Source organism: Microcaecilia unicolor, chromosome 4 (genome assembly GCF_901765095.1).
Source record: "Microcaecilia unicolor chromosome 4, aMicUni1.1, whole genome shotgun sequence".
Taxonomy (NCBI): Eukaryota; Metazoa; Chordata; class Amphibia; order Gymnophiona; family Siphonopidae; genus Microcaecilia; species Microcaecilia unicolor.
The window spans coordinates 89752280-89767162 of NC_044034.1; the positions used below are offsets into that span (position 1 = coordinate 89752280).

Consider the following 14883-nt stretch of genomic DNA (forward strand, 5'->3'; position numbering starts at 1 on the left):
ACCCGGACAAGACGCACCGGAGCACCTAGGTTTTAGAGGAGGGAAAGAGGAAAATTTTTTTTTTCCTATTTCCCTCCTCTAAAACCTAGGTGCGTCTTATGGTCCGGTGCGTCTTATAGTCCGAAAAATACGGTAATTGCCATTAGAGGACAACCTTGCTAGTGCCCGTTTAATTTCTTTCAGAAATGGGCTTTTTTTTTTACTAGTTTTTTAATAGAAAACAAACAAACAAAAATGTAGCCTCACCCAATATAACACCCAACCAGGAGGAATCTCAAGATGCTGACCCTGATGTTTGTGCTGCTAGAGACATCACAGAACATGGACTCAATTTAAAAGAACTGTTCTTTCCAGAAATGCACATCCAGGAAGTTCATGCTATTCAACTATGTATATACAAAACAAAGCACTAGATGGCTTAAAAATGATAATGAATTTGAAACAAATGACGATAATAGGGATACCAGCATAATTAGCTAGATCAATGACCCCCAAGGTCCTGGCCAAAGTGATTGCTGTGCCCATGTTGTAGGAGATTTAACAAATGTATTAATGCATATCTAGATGCCTATAATCTATTCTTCCATGCTACTATGTTTCTCCCAAAGACCTTCTATTCCATCAATGCTAGGACTGGTTTGTGAGTCATGCTAACAAATATTCACAAAACTGTATATATTTCAGATGGAAATTATTTCAACAGAATATGTACTTACTGAGATTGTACCATTGTCTAGACCTATGGACAGCCTTCTCGTTTCCGGGTTAAAAGACATGCATGAACATGGAGCTGAAAAAAATGAATATGTTGATGAAATCAACCAAAAAAAAAAATCATGACCCGTATAGCTCTGGAAGACAGGAAGGATAATTTTATAACGGGGCACATTGCTAGGGAAGGCATCCATTTTATAAAAGCAACACACGCATCTGTCTCTCTTCATAAAATCACCCCCTGGAAAGTACATAGAGGCATGTACGTCTGTTCTGAGGGAGGCCCAAATAACCTGTTTACTACAATATGGTAAATTACTGCACTTACCATGTGTTAAATAAATGCAAAATTAACACACAGCAAGAGTGAAGCATGTGTGATAATTGTTGGTGGCATGGTGTGCCCAGTCATCTGACCACATAGCTACTACTTAGCATTTCTATAGCGCTACCAGGGTTACGCAGCGCTGTAGAAGTCCAACACCCCTCTATTATCACTTGCCACCCCCCATATCTCCTCCACTCCCCCCCCCCCCCAAAAAAAAATACATACCTCTTGCCAGGGGTTTCCCTGGTGTTTAAAAGAGCATAAGTGTGCCCTTATTCATCAGCTTGGCTCCTAGTGGTGGTATTGTGGGACTACCAATAGGGATCAGAGGTGCTGTTTTGATCCCAGGCTGCCTATGGAGGTGGGGGGGGGGGGGAATGGATTTTGAACGGAAGGTTTGTTTGAGATGCAGGGGTCACAGAAACTGCATCTGCACTACCAGGGGTGGTGATAGCACACATTACTTTACTTTGCACTACCTGCAGGGCACTGTCCATGCTTATAACCTGTCCCTTTCTGCACAAGCAACTGCCACATAAATTGGGGCACAGTGTCATAGCTGTGTTACTGAACTCTGATTCAAGAGGTAACTGTTTATTGCACTTCATTAAACAGGCCTCTTAAAAAAAAAAACAGCATAAGCTTAAATACAGACACATCTGAGAATCCCACTCCAGGTTTACCCAACCTCAGTTCCAGAAATGTATATACTTATACCAAGTGAAAATATGCACTGTGGTGAGTCACTTTACAGAAGTTTTTTCCACAGGTAAAGCCTTACACAGAGTAAAGGCCTTTTACAAAACTGTGCAGCAATATACACACGTTTAAAAACACAAGCTGACAAGATGGTGTACACCTATGTGTGTGCTGTATGTAGACATTCCCCAGTGACAGTTTAGGCAGAGCAGGGGTGGAGTTACAATGTATGTGCATATTTTATGAGCACACACACAATTTTACACTTATTTCAGAACAGGTAAAAATGTGAGTTGGCATTCGTGCGCTTCAGTGGCTGGTTCTGGAAGGAGGTTTGGTTTTTTTTGTTTTTTTATAAAAGGCACACAGGTGATTTACTCTATCACCCAAATTTCTAGAATGCAGCTGCCTAACCAGCCAAACTGTTATGTTCTACATATTCTATTTCTTGAAAAGAACGGGCACAAAGAGGCTCTTTGCACACAAAATTATTCATTCAATCCCATAAAACAGATCTGCGCAGAAGATCTGTGTCTAGCCCTTGCCCTACGTTGTGAATACCCATTGTACAGAAATGGTAATTTAGAGTAGTGATTCTTTAATAAAAGCCTCTTTGTGCAACTCCAGTACCCAAAAACCTTTCTTTCTACTTTACTAAAATGAATATGTATTGGCCTCTGTAGATATAAACTCAAGAAGGGAAACGGTAGAGGATTTTCACTTCTTTTTCTGATCTAACTGCTGTTCAATTTTTTTCCTAGAAGGTTTTTAAGAAGCCTAAAGATTCTTTGAACTAAAAACAAAACAAATACTTCAAAAGACCTCAGAATTCAAACACAAGAGTGCATAGTTCCCCCAAATGTGTGGGGTTGTATTATGCTAGGACAGAGCTTCTCTGTTCCAGTCCTTGAGGGCCATGAACAGATTGGGTTGGCAAGGTAATCAACTTCAAGTTCAACTTTATTTGATACACAACTAACATGCACAAAGACATCTAAGCGGTTTACAAATTTAAAAAATAATAATTAAGGGAAAAAAGAGAAATAATACAAAATCAGAGGTAATTTAAAGGATAGGGGAGATACAAGTAAACACGAAGGGGTAGGAGAGTATTACAAATCTCTTAAAGGGAATCAGGGGATACAGGGGGATGGATAGGACAAAAGGAGAAAACTGTATAGTAAGCTACATTCTTGTGAAAAAGGAATTAATGTTACAGAAAAGCTTGAGAAAATAAGTGCGCTTTAAGACAGGTCTGAAATATTTTTATGGGAAACTTTGGTCTTGATCGAAAGAGGGAGGGAAAGTGTTTTGTAAAGATTCAAGATATATGTTGCAAAAAGGAGGGGACAGCGAGTTGTGCTGATGGGAGGAACAAATGGCTTGCTGAGGTGAATAAGGAGCAAGAAGGTTTGACAGAAATGATGGAATACCAGAGTGCAAAATCTGACGAACAATGGCCAAGTACTTGAAGCGGATCAAAGAGCAAACAGGGAGCCAGTGTTTCGAGATAAATAGAGGTGTCACATGATTGTGTCTTTTAACAGAAGTTTTGGACAATCTGAAGTGCAAGATTTGAGAAAGAGGTAAACTGTGATACAAGGAATTACAGTAATCTAATTTTGTGATGACAAGAGCCAATAAATGGATTCAAGAGGAGAAATATCCATCACTGAATGGATAGACTGGATCTGCCTAAAAGGTGAAGAAACTAGACAATGGATAAAATCTGTTTTTGAAGACAAAGGGAATTATCCAAGTGGACCCCAAGGACCCTAACAGACTCCTTGAGTTTAACATCCACATGGTAGATATAGGATGGGGAAGAGGGTGCAATAGGTGGCCCAGCAAAGAAGATGATCGCTTCAGACTTGTTAGCATTAAGTTTCAGATAGTTGACAAGATGGCCAGTTGGCTATAGTATCTAACTTAGAAGAACCACTATTACTACTTATTTCTATAGCAGTACCAGACATTTTCTCCCAGTTACGTCTTATGGCTCCAGTACACTTTCTCTTCTTGGTACTGTCCCTTTCCAATCTCTTTCTCAATCTGAAACCATTCTATACTGCCGGAACATATTGCCCACCTTCTGCTATCATCATCTCACCATCTCTTTTCTCTTCTCCCTTCTTCTCAGCTCTCAACCTTCAACCATCTCCATTCTATCCGAGTACATCTCTCCTTTGTCATGCCTCTCCTACTCTTCTCCATACTTTCTTGCTCCTTCTGCTCTCCACTGAGGATATCATTCCCAATCCTGGTCCTCCACATCAGCTCTCATCCTATTCGTGCAGATCACACAGTGATGTCTCCAATCTAATTTCTGTTTCTCTCCTCTCCCCTGCCTTTCTAATGTGCTTTGTGGAATGCCTACTCTGTGTGCAACAAACTTTCCTACATTCACAATCTCTAACTCTTGTACTCTATCTGCTTGCCCTGAGACTTGGCTTTACCCTGAAGACTGTTTCAGCCGTGACCCTGTGTCATGGAGGTTACCTTTTCTCCCATACTCCTCACCCAGTTAGCCATGGAGGTGGTGTCGGGCTACTACTTTCAGCCTCCTGTACACTTCAACCTCTTCTTCCACCTCAGTCTCATTGCTTTTCTTCCTTCAAAGTCCACTCCATCAGTCTATTCACTCCTCTACCTCTCTGAGCAGCAGTCATTTATCGACCCCTAAGTCCCTTTCTCACTGACTGACTTTTCTTCTTTCTTGAACCTTCATCTCCTTCCCTCATTCTTAGGGATTTTAACATTCATGCTAATGATCCCTCTGATTCTTATGTTTCTCACTTTAACATCCTCTTCCAATCGTCAACTGTGCTCCACTACCTCCACTCACCAGAATGGCCACTGTCATGATCTTATCTTCTTCTCCATGCTCACTCTCCAGTTTCTGCACCTCAGTTCTTCCAGTCTCTGACCATCATCTGTTAACTTTCACACTTAAACATCCTCCCCAAGTCCCGTCCAATCTCAACCAATACATTCAGGAATCTTCAGGCTATTGACCCTTCTACTCTGTCCTCCAGTGTTTCAAATCTCTTCTCAACTACTGTGTTATCCAAATCTGTCAATAAGGCTGTCTCTTCCTATAATACTATTCTCTGCTCTGCTTTAGATTTCGCTCCTCCCATTCCCCATTCTGTAAGGCATACCAAACCCCAGCCTTGTCTGACCTCTAGAATCCTCTACCTACATTCCTGTGCCCACTCTGCCGAACACCTTTGGCTGAAATCCCGTGCCAATGCTGACTTCATACATTTAAAATTCTTGTTGACCTCCTTCCAGTCTGCTCTTTGACTTGCCATACAGGGTTACTATATCCAGTTGACAAATTCACTTGGCTCAAGCCCTTGACATCTTTTTGTCACACTGAACTCTTTCCTCAAAGTGCCTTCACCTCCAACTCCCCCTTCACTTTCTCCCCAGACTCTGGCTGAGTATTTTCATAACGTTCACAAGATTAAACTTGAAATTCTCAAGCAAGTCACCTCCACCTCTCCTTCCCTTTGTCCATTATCTCAAACCTCCTTCAACCTCTGCCTCCTTTTCTGAAATTACTGAAAAGGAAACTGCACATTTCCTTTCCTCCTTGAAACTAACTACCTGTTCCTATGATCCTATTCCCACCTATCTACTTAGCACTCTCTCTCCTACTGTCATCCCTTTTATCTGTCATATCCTCAATCTTTTACTTTCCACTGTGACTGTTCCTGATGCCTTCAAACACGCCATAGTCACACCACTTCTCATAAATCCTTCATTGGACTATACCTGTCCTTCCAACTATCGCCCCATCTCCCTCCTCCCTTTCCTATCCAAGATATTTGAACGTGTTGTTCACTGCCGTTGTCTTGACTTTCTTTCATCTCAAGCTATTCTTGATCCACTTCAATCTGGCTTTCGCCCTCTTCATTCAACTGAAACAGCGCTTGTTAAAGTCTCCAATGACCTGTTCCTGGCCAGATACAAAAGTCTCTATTCTATCCTCATCCTTCTTGATCTTTCTGCTGCTTATGACACTGTTGATCACTGCCTACTCCTTGATATGTTGTCCTCACTTGGATTTCAGGGCTCTATTCTTTCCTGGTTTTCTTCTAATCTCTCCCACTGTACTTTTAGTGTATACTGTGCTGGATCCTTCTCCACTTCTATCCCACTATCAGTTAGTGTACCTCAGGGATCTGTCCTGGGACCTCCTCTTATCGCCATCTATACTTCTCCCTTGGTACTCTGATCTCATTCCATGGTTTTCAATATCATCTTTATGCTGATGACTCCCAGATCTACCTCTCCACACCAGAAATTTCAGCAGGAATCCAGGCCAAAGTATCAGACTACCTGTCTGACATTGCTGCCTGGATATCTCACCACCATCTGAAACTAAACACGACCAAGACTAAGCTTATCTTTCCCCCTAAACCCACCTTTCCTCGTCCCCCATTCTCTATCTCTGTGGATGACACTCTCATCCTCCCTGTCTCATCAGCTCGTAACCTTGGGGTCATCTTCAACTCCCCTCTTTCCTTCTCTACACATATTCAACAGACTGCTAAAACCTGTCATTTCTTTCTCTATAATATCACCAACATTTGTCATTTCTTTTCTGAGAACACTACCAGAACCCTTATCCACACTCTTATCACCTACCACTTAGACTATTGCTTCTCACAGGTCTCCCACTAAGCCACCTCTGTCCCCTTCAATCTGTTCAAAATTCTGTTGCACGACTTATATTCCGCCAGTGTCACTATGCTCATATTAGCTCTCTCAAGTCACTTCATTGGCTCCATATCCGTTTCCGCACACATTTCAAACTCTTCTTATTGACTTAGAAGTGCATTCACTCTGCAGCTCCTCAGTACTTCTCTACTCTTATCTCTCCCTACACTCCTCCCCGGGAACTCCATTCATTTGGTAAACCTCTCTTATCTGCACCCTTCTCCCCCACAGCTAACTCCTGACTCCATTCCTTTTACCTTACTGCATCATATGTCTGGAATAGACTTCCTGAAACGGTACATCAAGCTCCATCTCTGGTCATCTTCAAATCTAGGTTAAAAGCCCACCTTTTTGATGCTGCTTTTAATTTCTAACCCTTACTCACTTGTTCAGCACCCATGTTTTATCATTCTCACCTTAGTAATTCCCTTATCCCTTATTTGACCTGTTTGTCTGTCCTAATTAGATTATAAGCTCTGTCAAGCAGGGACTGTCTCTTCATGTCCAGTATACAGTGCTGCATACATCTAGTAGCGCTGTAGAAATAAGTTGTAGTAGTAGTGGTACTGTGCAGCAAGATAAAAGGAACGGAGTCTAGAGTTGGAAGTAGAGAAAGGAGATCTACCAGATGAATGGAGGTTCCCAAGGAGAAGTGTAGAAAAGTAACTGAGGAGCTGCAGAGTGAATGCACCTTTAAGTCAATAAGAGGTGTTTGAACTCTATGTGGAAGTAAATAGGGAGCCAATGAAGTGACTTGAGGAGAGGGCTAATATGAGCATGGTGACACTGGCGGAATACAAGTCATGCAACAGATTGAAGCGGAGAGAAATGGTTTAGTGGACGACTTGTGAGAAGCAAGTTGCAGCAGTGTAAGTGTGAGGTGATAAGAATGTGGATAAGGGTTTTGGTATGAATTTTGGTGATTGTAGAGAAAGAAACGACATGTTTTAGCAATCTGTTGGATATGTGCAGAAAAAAGAGAGAGGTGTTAAAGATGACCCCAAGGTTATAACCTGGTGAGACAGGAAGGATGAGAGTGTTATCAACTGAGATAGAAAGTGGAGGAAGAGGAGAAGTGGATTTTAGTGGAAAGACGAGCTCGGTCTTGGACATGTTCAGTTTCAGGTGGCGGTTGGACATCTAGGCAGCAATGTCAGATAAGCAGGCTGATACCTTTGCCTGGGTCTCTGCGGTGATGTCTGGTGTGGAGAGATACAGCTAGGTGTCATCAGCATAGAGACGATACTGGAAACCATGAGATGAGATCAGGGAGCCCAGGGAAGAGGTGTAGATTGAGAAGAGAAGGGGTCCAAGGACAGATCCCTGGGGAACACCAACAGATAGCGGGATGGGGGGTGGAGGAAGATCCATGAGAGTGAACTCTGAAGGTGCGGTGGGAGAGATAGGAGGAGAACCAGGAGAGGACAGAGCCCTGGAACCCAAATGAGGACAGTGTGGCAAGACGTAAATCATGATTGATAGTGTCAAAAGCGGCGGATAGATTGAGGAGGATGAGGATGGAGTAGTGGCCTCTGGATTTGGCAAGGAACAGGTCATTACAGACTTTAGAGAGTGCTGTTTCTGTCGAGTGTAGAGGGTGAAAACCGGATTGAAGTGGATCGAGGATGGCATGAGGGGAGAGAAAATCAAGGCAGCGGCTGTGAACGGCACGCTCAAGTATTTTGGAGAGGAAGGGTAGGAGGGAGATGGGGTGGTAGTTGGAGGGACAGGTAGGGTCAAGTGATGGTTTTTTTTGAGGAGAGGTGTGACTACGGCGTGCTTTAAGGTGTCAGGGACAGTTGCAGTGGAGAGAGAGAGGTTGAGGATATGACAGATGGAGGGGGTGACAGTATGAGAAATAATGTTAAGTAAGTTGGTGGGGATAGGATCAGAAGAGCAGGTGGTGCATTTCGAGGAGGAAAGAAGGCGAGCGGTTTCCTCCTCGGTGATGTCAGGAAAGGAGGAGAAAGAGGCCTGGGTTGGTTGGTTGAGGGAAAGGGTTGAAGGGTGAAGAGGAGGAGATGGCTTGGTAGTGAACTCAAGGTTGATCTTTTGCACCTTGTCGCGGAAGTAATCGGCCAGTGATTGAGAAGAGAGCGAGGGGGTGGGTGGGAGCGGAGGGCACTTTGAGGAGGGAGTTAAGGGTGGCGAAGAGACGACGGGGGTTGGAGCTGAGAGAATTGGTCAATTGGGTGTAATAGTCCTGTTTGATGTATGATGCGATATATCTTGTTGGGCAGACTAGATGAACTGTGCAGGTCTTTATCTGCCATCATCCACTATGTTACTAAGTAACTACACTAAATTTAAAAATTTTTAAACTGTTCTCTTTTACACCATAAATTCCCAGGACCAGGACCAGACCCAGCAAGAATAAATGCCTATGTTTGTTTAAAAAAAAAAAAAGTCTGCTTGATTTCCTTTGGACATTAAAGCAGCCAAGCAGGATCTGTGCATGGCCTATGGCAAAGCAGCTGTTGCATTATACTGTAGCTCTAAAAAGATTTTTGTTCCTCCCTCTAGTTCAGAGAACAGCGCATACTGGGTCAGTTGAGGACAGTAGGTGTATCCTTCCCTCCTCACCAAGGTACAGGAGTGACCTACTTTTTAAACCAAAGGGCTGACAAGCAGTGAAATCAGGGTTCAAATCCCACTTCCCCTACAGACCCTTTGGGCAAATCGCTTTATCTCCAATTGCATTACTTACCCCCTTAGATTGCAAGCTCTTTTGGGAACAGACTTACTGTACCTGAATTTAGGAATTGCTATAAGCCCCCTCGAACATTATTTGGAAGGTATGCTAAAAATTCTAAATTTATTATTAGCAATATACATTTTATTTGGGGGGCGGGGATGGTGCTATGAGGATCATTTTACTGAGTCTCTATTAAAACTTGTGCAGTTTTGCTATGCATGGGATGGGCGAATAAACAAAAGTAGAGGCCAAGTGTATGGGACTGCGAGGACCTTCCTTGTCAGCTGATCAGAGACTGGGAGAAGCTAAAGCTGCTGCTGCTGCTGCAGGTGATGAGATCTGTTTGAGAGGTATCCCTTATATGAAGAGTTCTCTGACCTATGGTTAAAGAACTCTGCTTAGCCTGTAACTGACATGAATAAGTCTTTGAACTATGATGCTCAGCTTGCCCAGGGCATGTAGTCAAGGGCAACTTCCCACACATTGTTGGAAATATCTCTAAGAGCGAAAAGCGATACCCGCAGACAGGCTGGGTACAGATATCCATCACTGCAGCATGGCTCAGAGCTGGATCAATGATTGGTGGGGGAGGGGGGGGGAGAGGCTGGGAATGCTGATTCCACTGGAACTTCAGATCTCATTGATGCCTTCCCGTTTTCAGTGAAGCACAAGAAACTGACGATGGTATCAGCCATATGGCCCAGCATTTATAAGTAGGCTATGAATGTAACTATCATGGAAATTTCAATTTCACAAGTATGTAACATCTGGAATTGTTGTCTGTTTGCAGAAAAGCTTTTGTTTGTACTGTGTCCAAAATTTCACCTCTAAAAGAACATCTTGTTTGTAGGATACAAGGCTGTGGTGAAGCCTAGTATCTGGAGCAGGTGAACTGCTTCATTCTTGAGGGCTAGTGCTAGGTTTTCCAAGGAAGTTTCCAGGAGCCAGTTTTTGACATAGCTAAAAACTAGGAGGACCTTGCTTGCATAGATGGGTGTCCACCACTATGAGGTTTCGTGAAGACTCTGGGGACTGAAGAAAGGCCAAAGAAAAGGGCCATATATTAATCATAGTCTGTATGAAGGAAGAATTGGTGGTATTTTCTACAATAAGGATAGATTGGGACGTGTATGTAAACATCTTTTAGATCCAATGTACACAGCCAATTTACCCTCTTTATGGATGGCAGGATGGAAGAAAGTAGTTGTCTTAAATTTATATTTGCAGAGAAATAGGCTGAATTCTCAGATTGATGAACAAGACTCCCGCTTTCTTGGGAATCAGGAAGTATCTGAAGCCTGTTTCCTTCCTGTGGTGGGACTGGCTTTATTACACTGGGCTAGAGAAGACTGATCTCTTCCTGTAGCAGGCAGATATTCCACACTGCAGAGGTTGTCTACAGAATGGCAAGGTGGGTCCTCCATGGTAACAACAACTTTAGCAGTACTAAAATTAACCTGCTTGCTCAGAGTACAAGTTATTTGTTGGCAGAAGAGATATAGAGCAGAGCAGTAATATGATGTCTATTTTACTTTTTTTCCAGTGCATGAAACTTATACCAACCTGGTGTGGCCATTTTCGCATAAGATGGAAGCATTCAACCAAGTCAAAGGTCTGACGGTGTTATTCTGTATGTATAAGGTGGTTCCACACTTAATCAGCTTCTTCTAGTTTAGCTGCCAGCTGAGTAAGCCTGTGGCAAGAGGTTGAACAAGAAAGCTAGTACCTTTGGAAGGATGGTATGCATGTATTGCTCAAAAAGAGGCAAACCTTATACAGTAACCAGTCCCAATCAAAAAAAGTAATGCCGAACTAGCAACAAAGCACTGACTTTATTTACATATAAAGAACAAATTAAAAACAGTTTTATAAATACAGAATATCTCACTAGACCACTGTCTAGTAGCCCTTTGATACAAATGTTTTCTTCAGCCCAACATGTTTCGGCATTCTGCCTGCACCAGAGGTTCATTCCATTTACTGGTACTAAGAGTAGCTGGTCTTCTGGTGACTTATTAGCAATATACTGCACATAACAGCGGGCTCACTGATTGCACCACCAGTTGGAGTGATACTGTGGTTAGGAGAAGACAGGTATTTTCTAAATCTTCTGCAAAGTGAATGATGACACCTGAACTATATGCAGTATATTACTGTTCTTAAATGACTAGAATACCAGTGGATGGTATGAGCTCCTGATACAGGTGGAATGCCAAAACATATGTTGGGCTGAAATAACATTAAAAGGCTGCTGGACCTGGTCTGAAGAGATCTATCTTTATCAAACTGTTTTTAAATTTGTTATTTATATGTAAACAGTCACTGCTTTATGGTTGCTAATCTGACATTGATTTTTATGTTTAGGAATGGATACCCATGCTTGCACTGCATCATATAATGATAACTGCAGTATGGACAGATAGCATCACCCCCACCCCCCAGAATAACTTCTTGCACAAATGATCCAAGAGATGAGGACCTTTACCAGGAGGACTGTTTAAGAACCCTAGATTTACTTGCTTTCTTCATGATTGCTTCAACCACGACAGAGGAATGCAAGAGCTGGAATTTGTTGAATCCAGGTGTCAGCTAGACCTTATATTTCAAGTCCCATTTTCCTGGAGATGAGGAAGTGCAAGTGGAACCTTCCACATACAAAAATGTCAGTTTTGCCCAAGAGCCCGTGAGTTGGTATTGCAACAGTAGCTTTTGGTGCCTCTGAAAAGCTAATACCAAAAACATCTGCCTATGGTTCCAGTTCTTGTAGAAGGAAGGGTATCTTCTTGCCACGTATTGAACAAATCTCAGATAAGAGACTGTTTAAGGAGATTCATTCCTTGTTGGAAATGGGAACAAATATGGTATTCTTACAGAATATACCTCTGCCTCTAGAGAGGATTTGTGAGGGATGAAACTCAGACTGATCCAAAAACACTTTTAGCCTACTTTCAGATGCTGGAACCTGACAAAGAAATGGCAACAAGTGCACAGCTGCAGGCTCTGAAACTGTTGTAGGACTGTAGAAAAACTATAGGGGCTTGCCTTGAGAAAAAAATGTATCTCCACATTGACGTTACACCACTCAACTGAGATGACGTTGCACTGAGTTGATGATACTCAACATTCAGTAAGTCCTTGCAATATCTCTTCACAAACTCATTAAACAATTTTGCAGGAAGAAACAGTGAAGTGGACAGAGAAGACTGATCTGCAATTATCACCTGAGCTAAGATACCAGAGATTGGGCTGCTGAGCATAGTGCACAGGAGTACTACAAAAACAGGAAAAGTAGAAAAATGCAATGCTGGAATTGTGTTATCAGTGCAGAAGAGGACTTTCATTATGTCAGTGAACTATATCCGATCTGTGCTATGCTTGTAAGGATCTTGACATTGGTGCTTCAATGTAGTAACTTGTGCTGAAGGAGATACCCTCTGAAGTACTTTGGTGTTGATATGTTGCTGCTTATGCAGTCTGGATGGGGTCAAGGATGACACCTCCCCCTCAAGTCTGTAAGTGCTCAAAAGGTAGCTGCACTTTGGGCCTGGAAACCTCAGAAAAGCCATGTGTCAGTTTAAGTAGGCCTCGACAGTCATCCTTCGCAACTGGACCTTAAAAAGACTTTGAAACGGTAAGCAGATGGCAGTTTTGCCAAAGAATGTTTCCTCAAATGCATAGAGTTACCTGATCTCTGTGCAAGAGGAGGTACTCTTTTTTTTTTTTCTGCACCATAAGTAGCCTCTTTTCAGTCTCATGATGATTGTGAAGATGTTGAGGCAGTCCTTATTGGCTCAAGGAGACAAGTGAGTGCAACGATTTACAATGTTTGCATTTAGCTCAATTGTGGTCAGAACTCAGGCAAATGAGACATATGGAACGAGTCTAAAAATTCTGGATTTTTCTAACACTGACTTCAGTGGCACAATATAGTTATATAATTTTTGTTTAGTTCAAGACAAAAAGACAAAAAAAACCCAAAAAAGGAAAAACGTCACAAGACACAGTAAAAGCTTCTCAAAAACAAATAGGGCAGATTTGTTTTCACAGAACAGAAAAAAAACAAAAGAGAAGCTGAGAAGACCATTGAAGACAAGAAGGGCAGCACATGCTCAGAACTTTACACTAAATTCTGAGCTCTAGGAGATCAGTTCTATCTTGGTGGCATCACTCATTTCTGTCTGACTCAATCCTGCTATGTCAACAGAAAAGATGTATTTATGCTGTACATATTATGTAGAATATCCATGTTATAAAAATACATGTTTGCTTTTCCTTCTCCCCCGCCCCTTCTGGCTAACATTTGTCTCATCTCCTGATTTTATTGATCTGTTTTTCTATTCTGCAATTTTTCTCTAACTCATCCATCTTTTGCCTTTGAAATCTTTCCAACTCCTCTCTCAATCTCTAACCTCAGTCCTAGTCCTCTCTCTTACATCACATCACTTTCTCTTGTGCTCAACCTCTTGCTTGTCCCTCTCACTCCCTCCCCTCTCTGGGTCTTAGCTTCATCTAAGCCTCCTGTAACACAGTAGATGACGGCAGATAAAGACCTATACGATCCATCCAGTCTGCCCAACAAGATAAACTCATTACATATGGTATGATGTGATACATCATATGTATTCCCGATCATGATTTATCCTTGCCATTTTTAGGGCATAGACCATAGAATTATGCCCGGTATTGGCCTTGTTCTAAAGTTTCTGAAGTTTATTTTTATTTTTGTTACATTTGTACCCCTCGCTGTCCCACTCATGGCAGGCTCAATGCGGCTTACATGGGGCAATGGAGGGTTAAGTGACTTGCCCAGAGTCACAAGGAGCTGCCTGTGCCGGGAATCAAACTCAGTTCCTCAGTTCCCCAGGACCAAAGTCCACCACCCTAACCACTAGGCCACTCCTCCACTGTTGCTGTCAAAGCCCCTGAAAAACTCAATCCAGCCCATCCAAATCTATTCATCCTTGATCATGGCAAAGATCGTAGAGTCTGCCCTGTACTGGCTTTCCTATCTAATCTCTGCTAAGCTTCTTTGGATCCTTTCCTTCTAAACAAGATTCCTTTGTTTTTGTCCCACACATTTTTGAATTCTGTTACTGTTTGCATCTCCACCACCTCCAGCAGGAGGGCATTCCAGGCATCTACCACCCACTCAGTGAAAAAATAATTATTCCTGAGTCGGCCTCCTTTCAACCTCAATTCAAGAAGTAGAATACAAAAGAAATCAATTGTAGAAGTCTTACAAGTTCCCCTTTCAGTGACCACCATCGCTCTTACCTTCTATTTTCACTCCCTTCTCTCCTTCCTGTCTCAGCTCTTCTTCATCCCTCTCCCTGAGGGCGTCCTATCTGAATCCATAATCTTCCCCCCTCCCCGTCAATTGCAGTTCCTCCATACTATGGTTCCCCCCTCCCCCCCAAAGGTCCTGCCAAATCCTCTACTTGCAGCACCAGAGTTGACTTTCACAAGTTAATAGTGTGAATAGAGGTGGAAGATTACTATAGGGCTAGTGAGCTCACACACTCTTCCAGCCTCCTTGCAACGCAAAAACCTTTGTCAACTTTCTGCAAGTTTCAGCTCCAGAATTCTGATACTGTGGCAATGTATTTTTGGAGCTTTGCATAAGATGTACTGTATTAGGTAGGGCTGTACCAAATATTCATATTCGATTCAGCCCCGAATACATTATTCATATTCATCCAAATAGTGATTCAAATTTGAA

The 14883-nt window shown here is 42.4% G+C and overlaps 1 protein-coding gene across 1 annotated transcript in view; it reads right to left on the minus strand.

Moving 5' to 3' along the window:
• The window catches only part of WDFY2 (WD repeat and FYVE domain containing 2), a 174043-nt gene that overhangs the window by 68922 nt on the left and 90238 nt on the right, over positions 1-14883 (minus strand). Inside the window, exon 3 of the mRNA XM_030200445.1 lies at positions 717-790. Coding sequence (XP_030056305.1) covers positions 717-790 — 74 coding nt within the window. The remainder of the gene's footprint in view (positions 1-716; positions 791-14883) is intronic.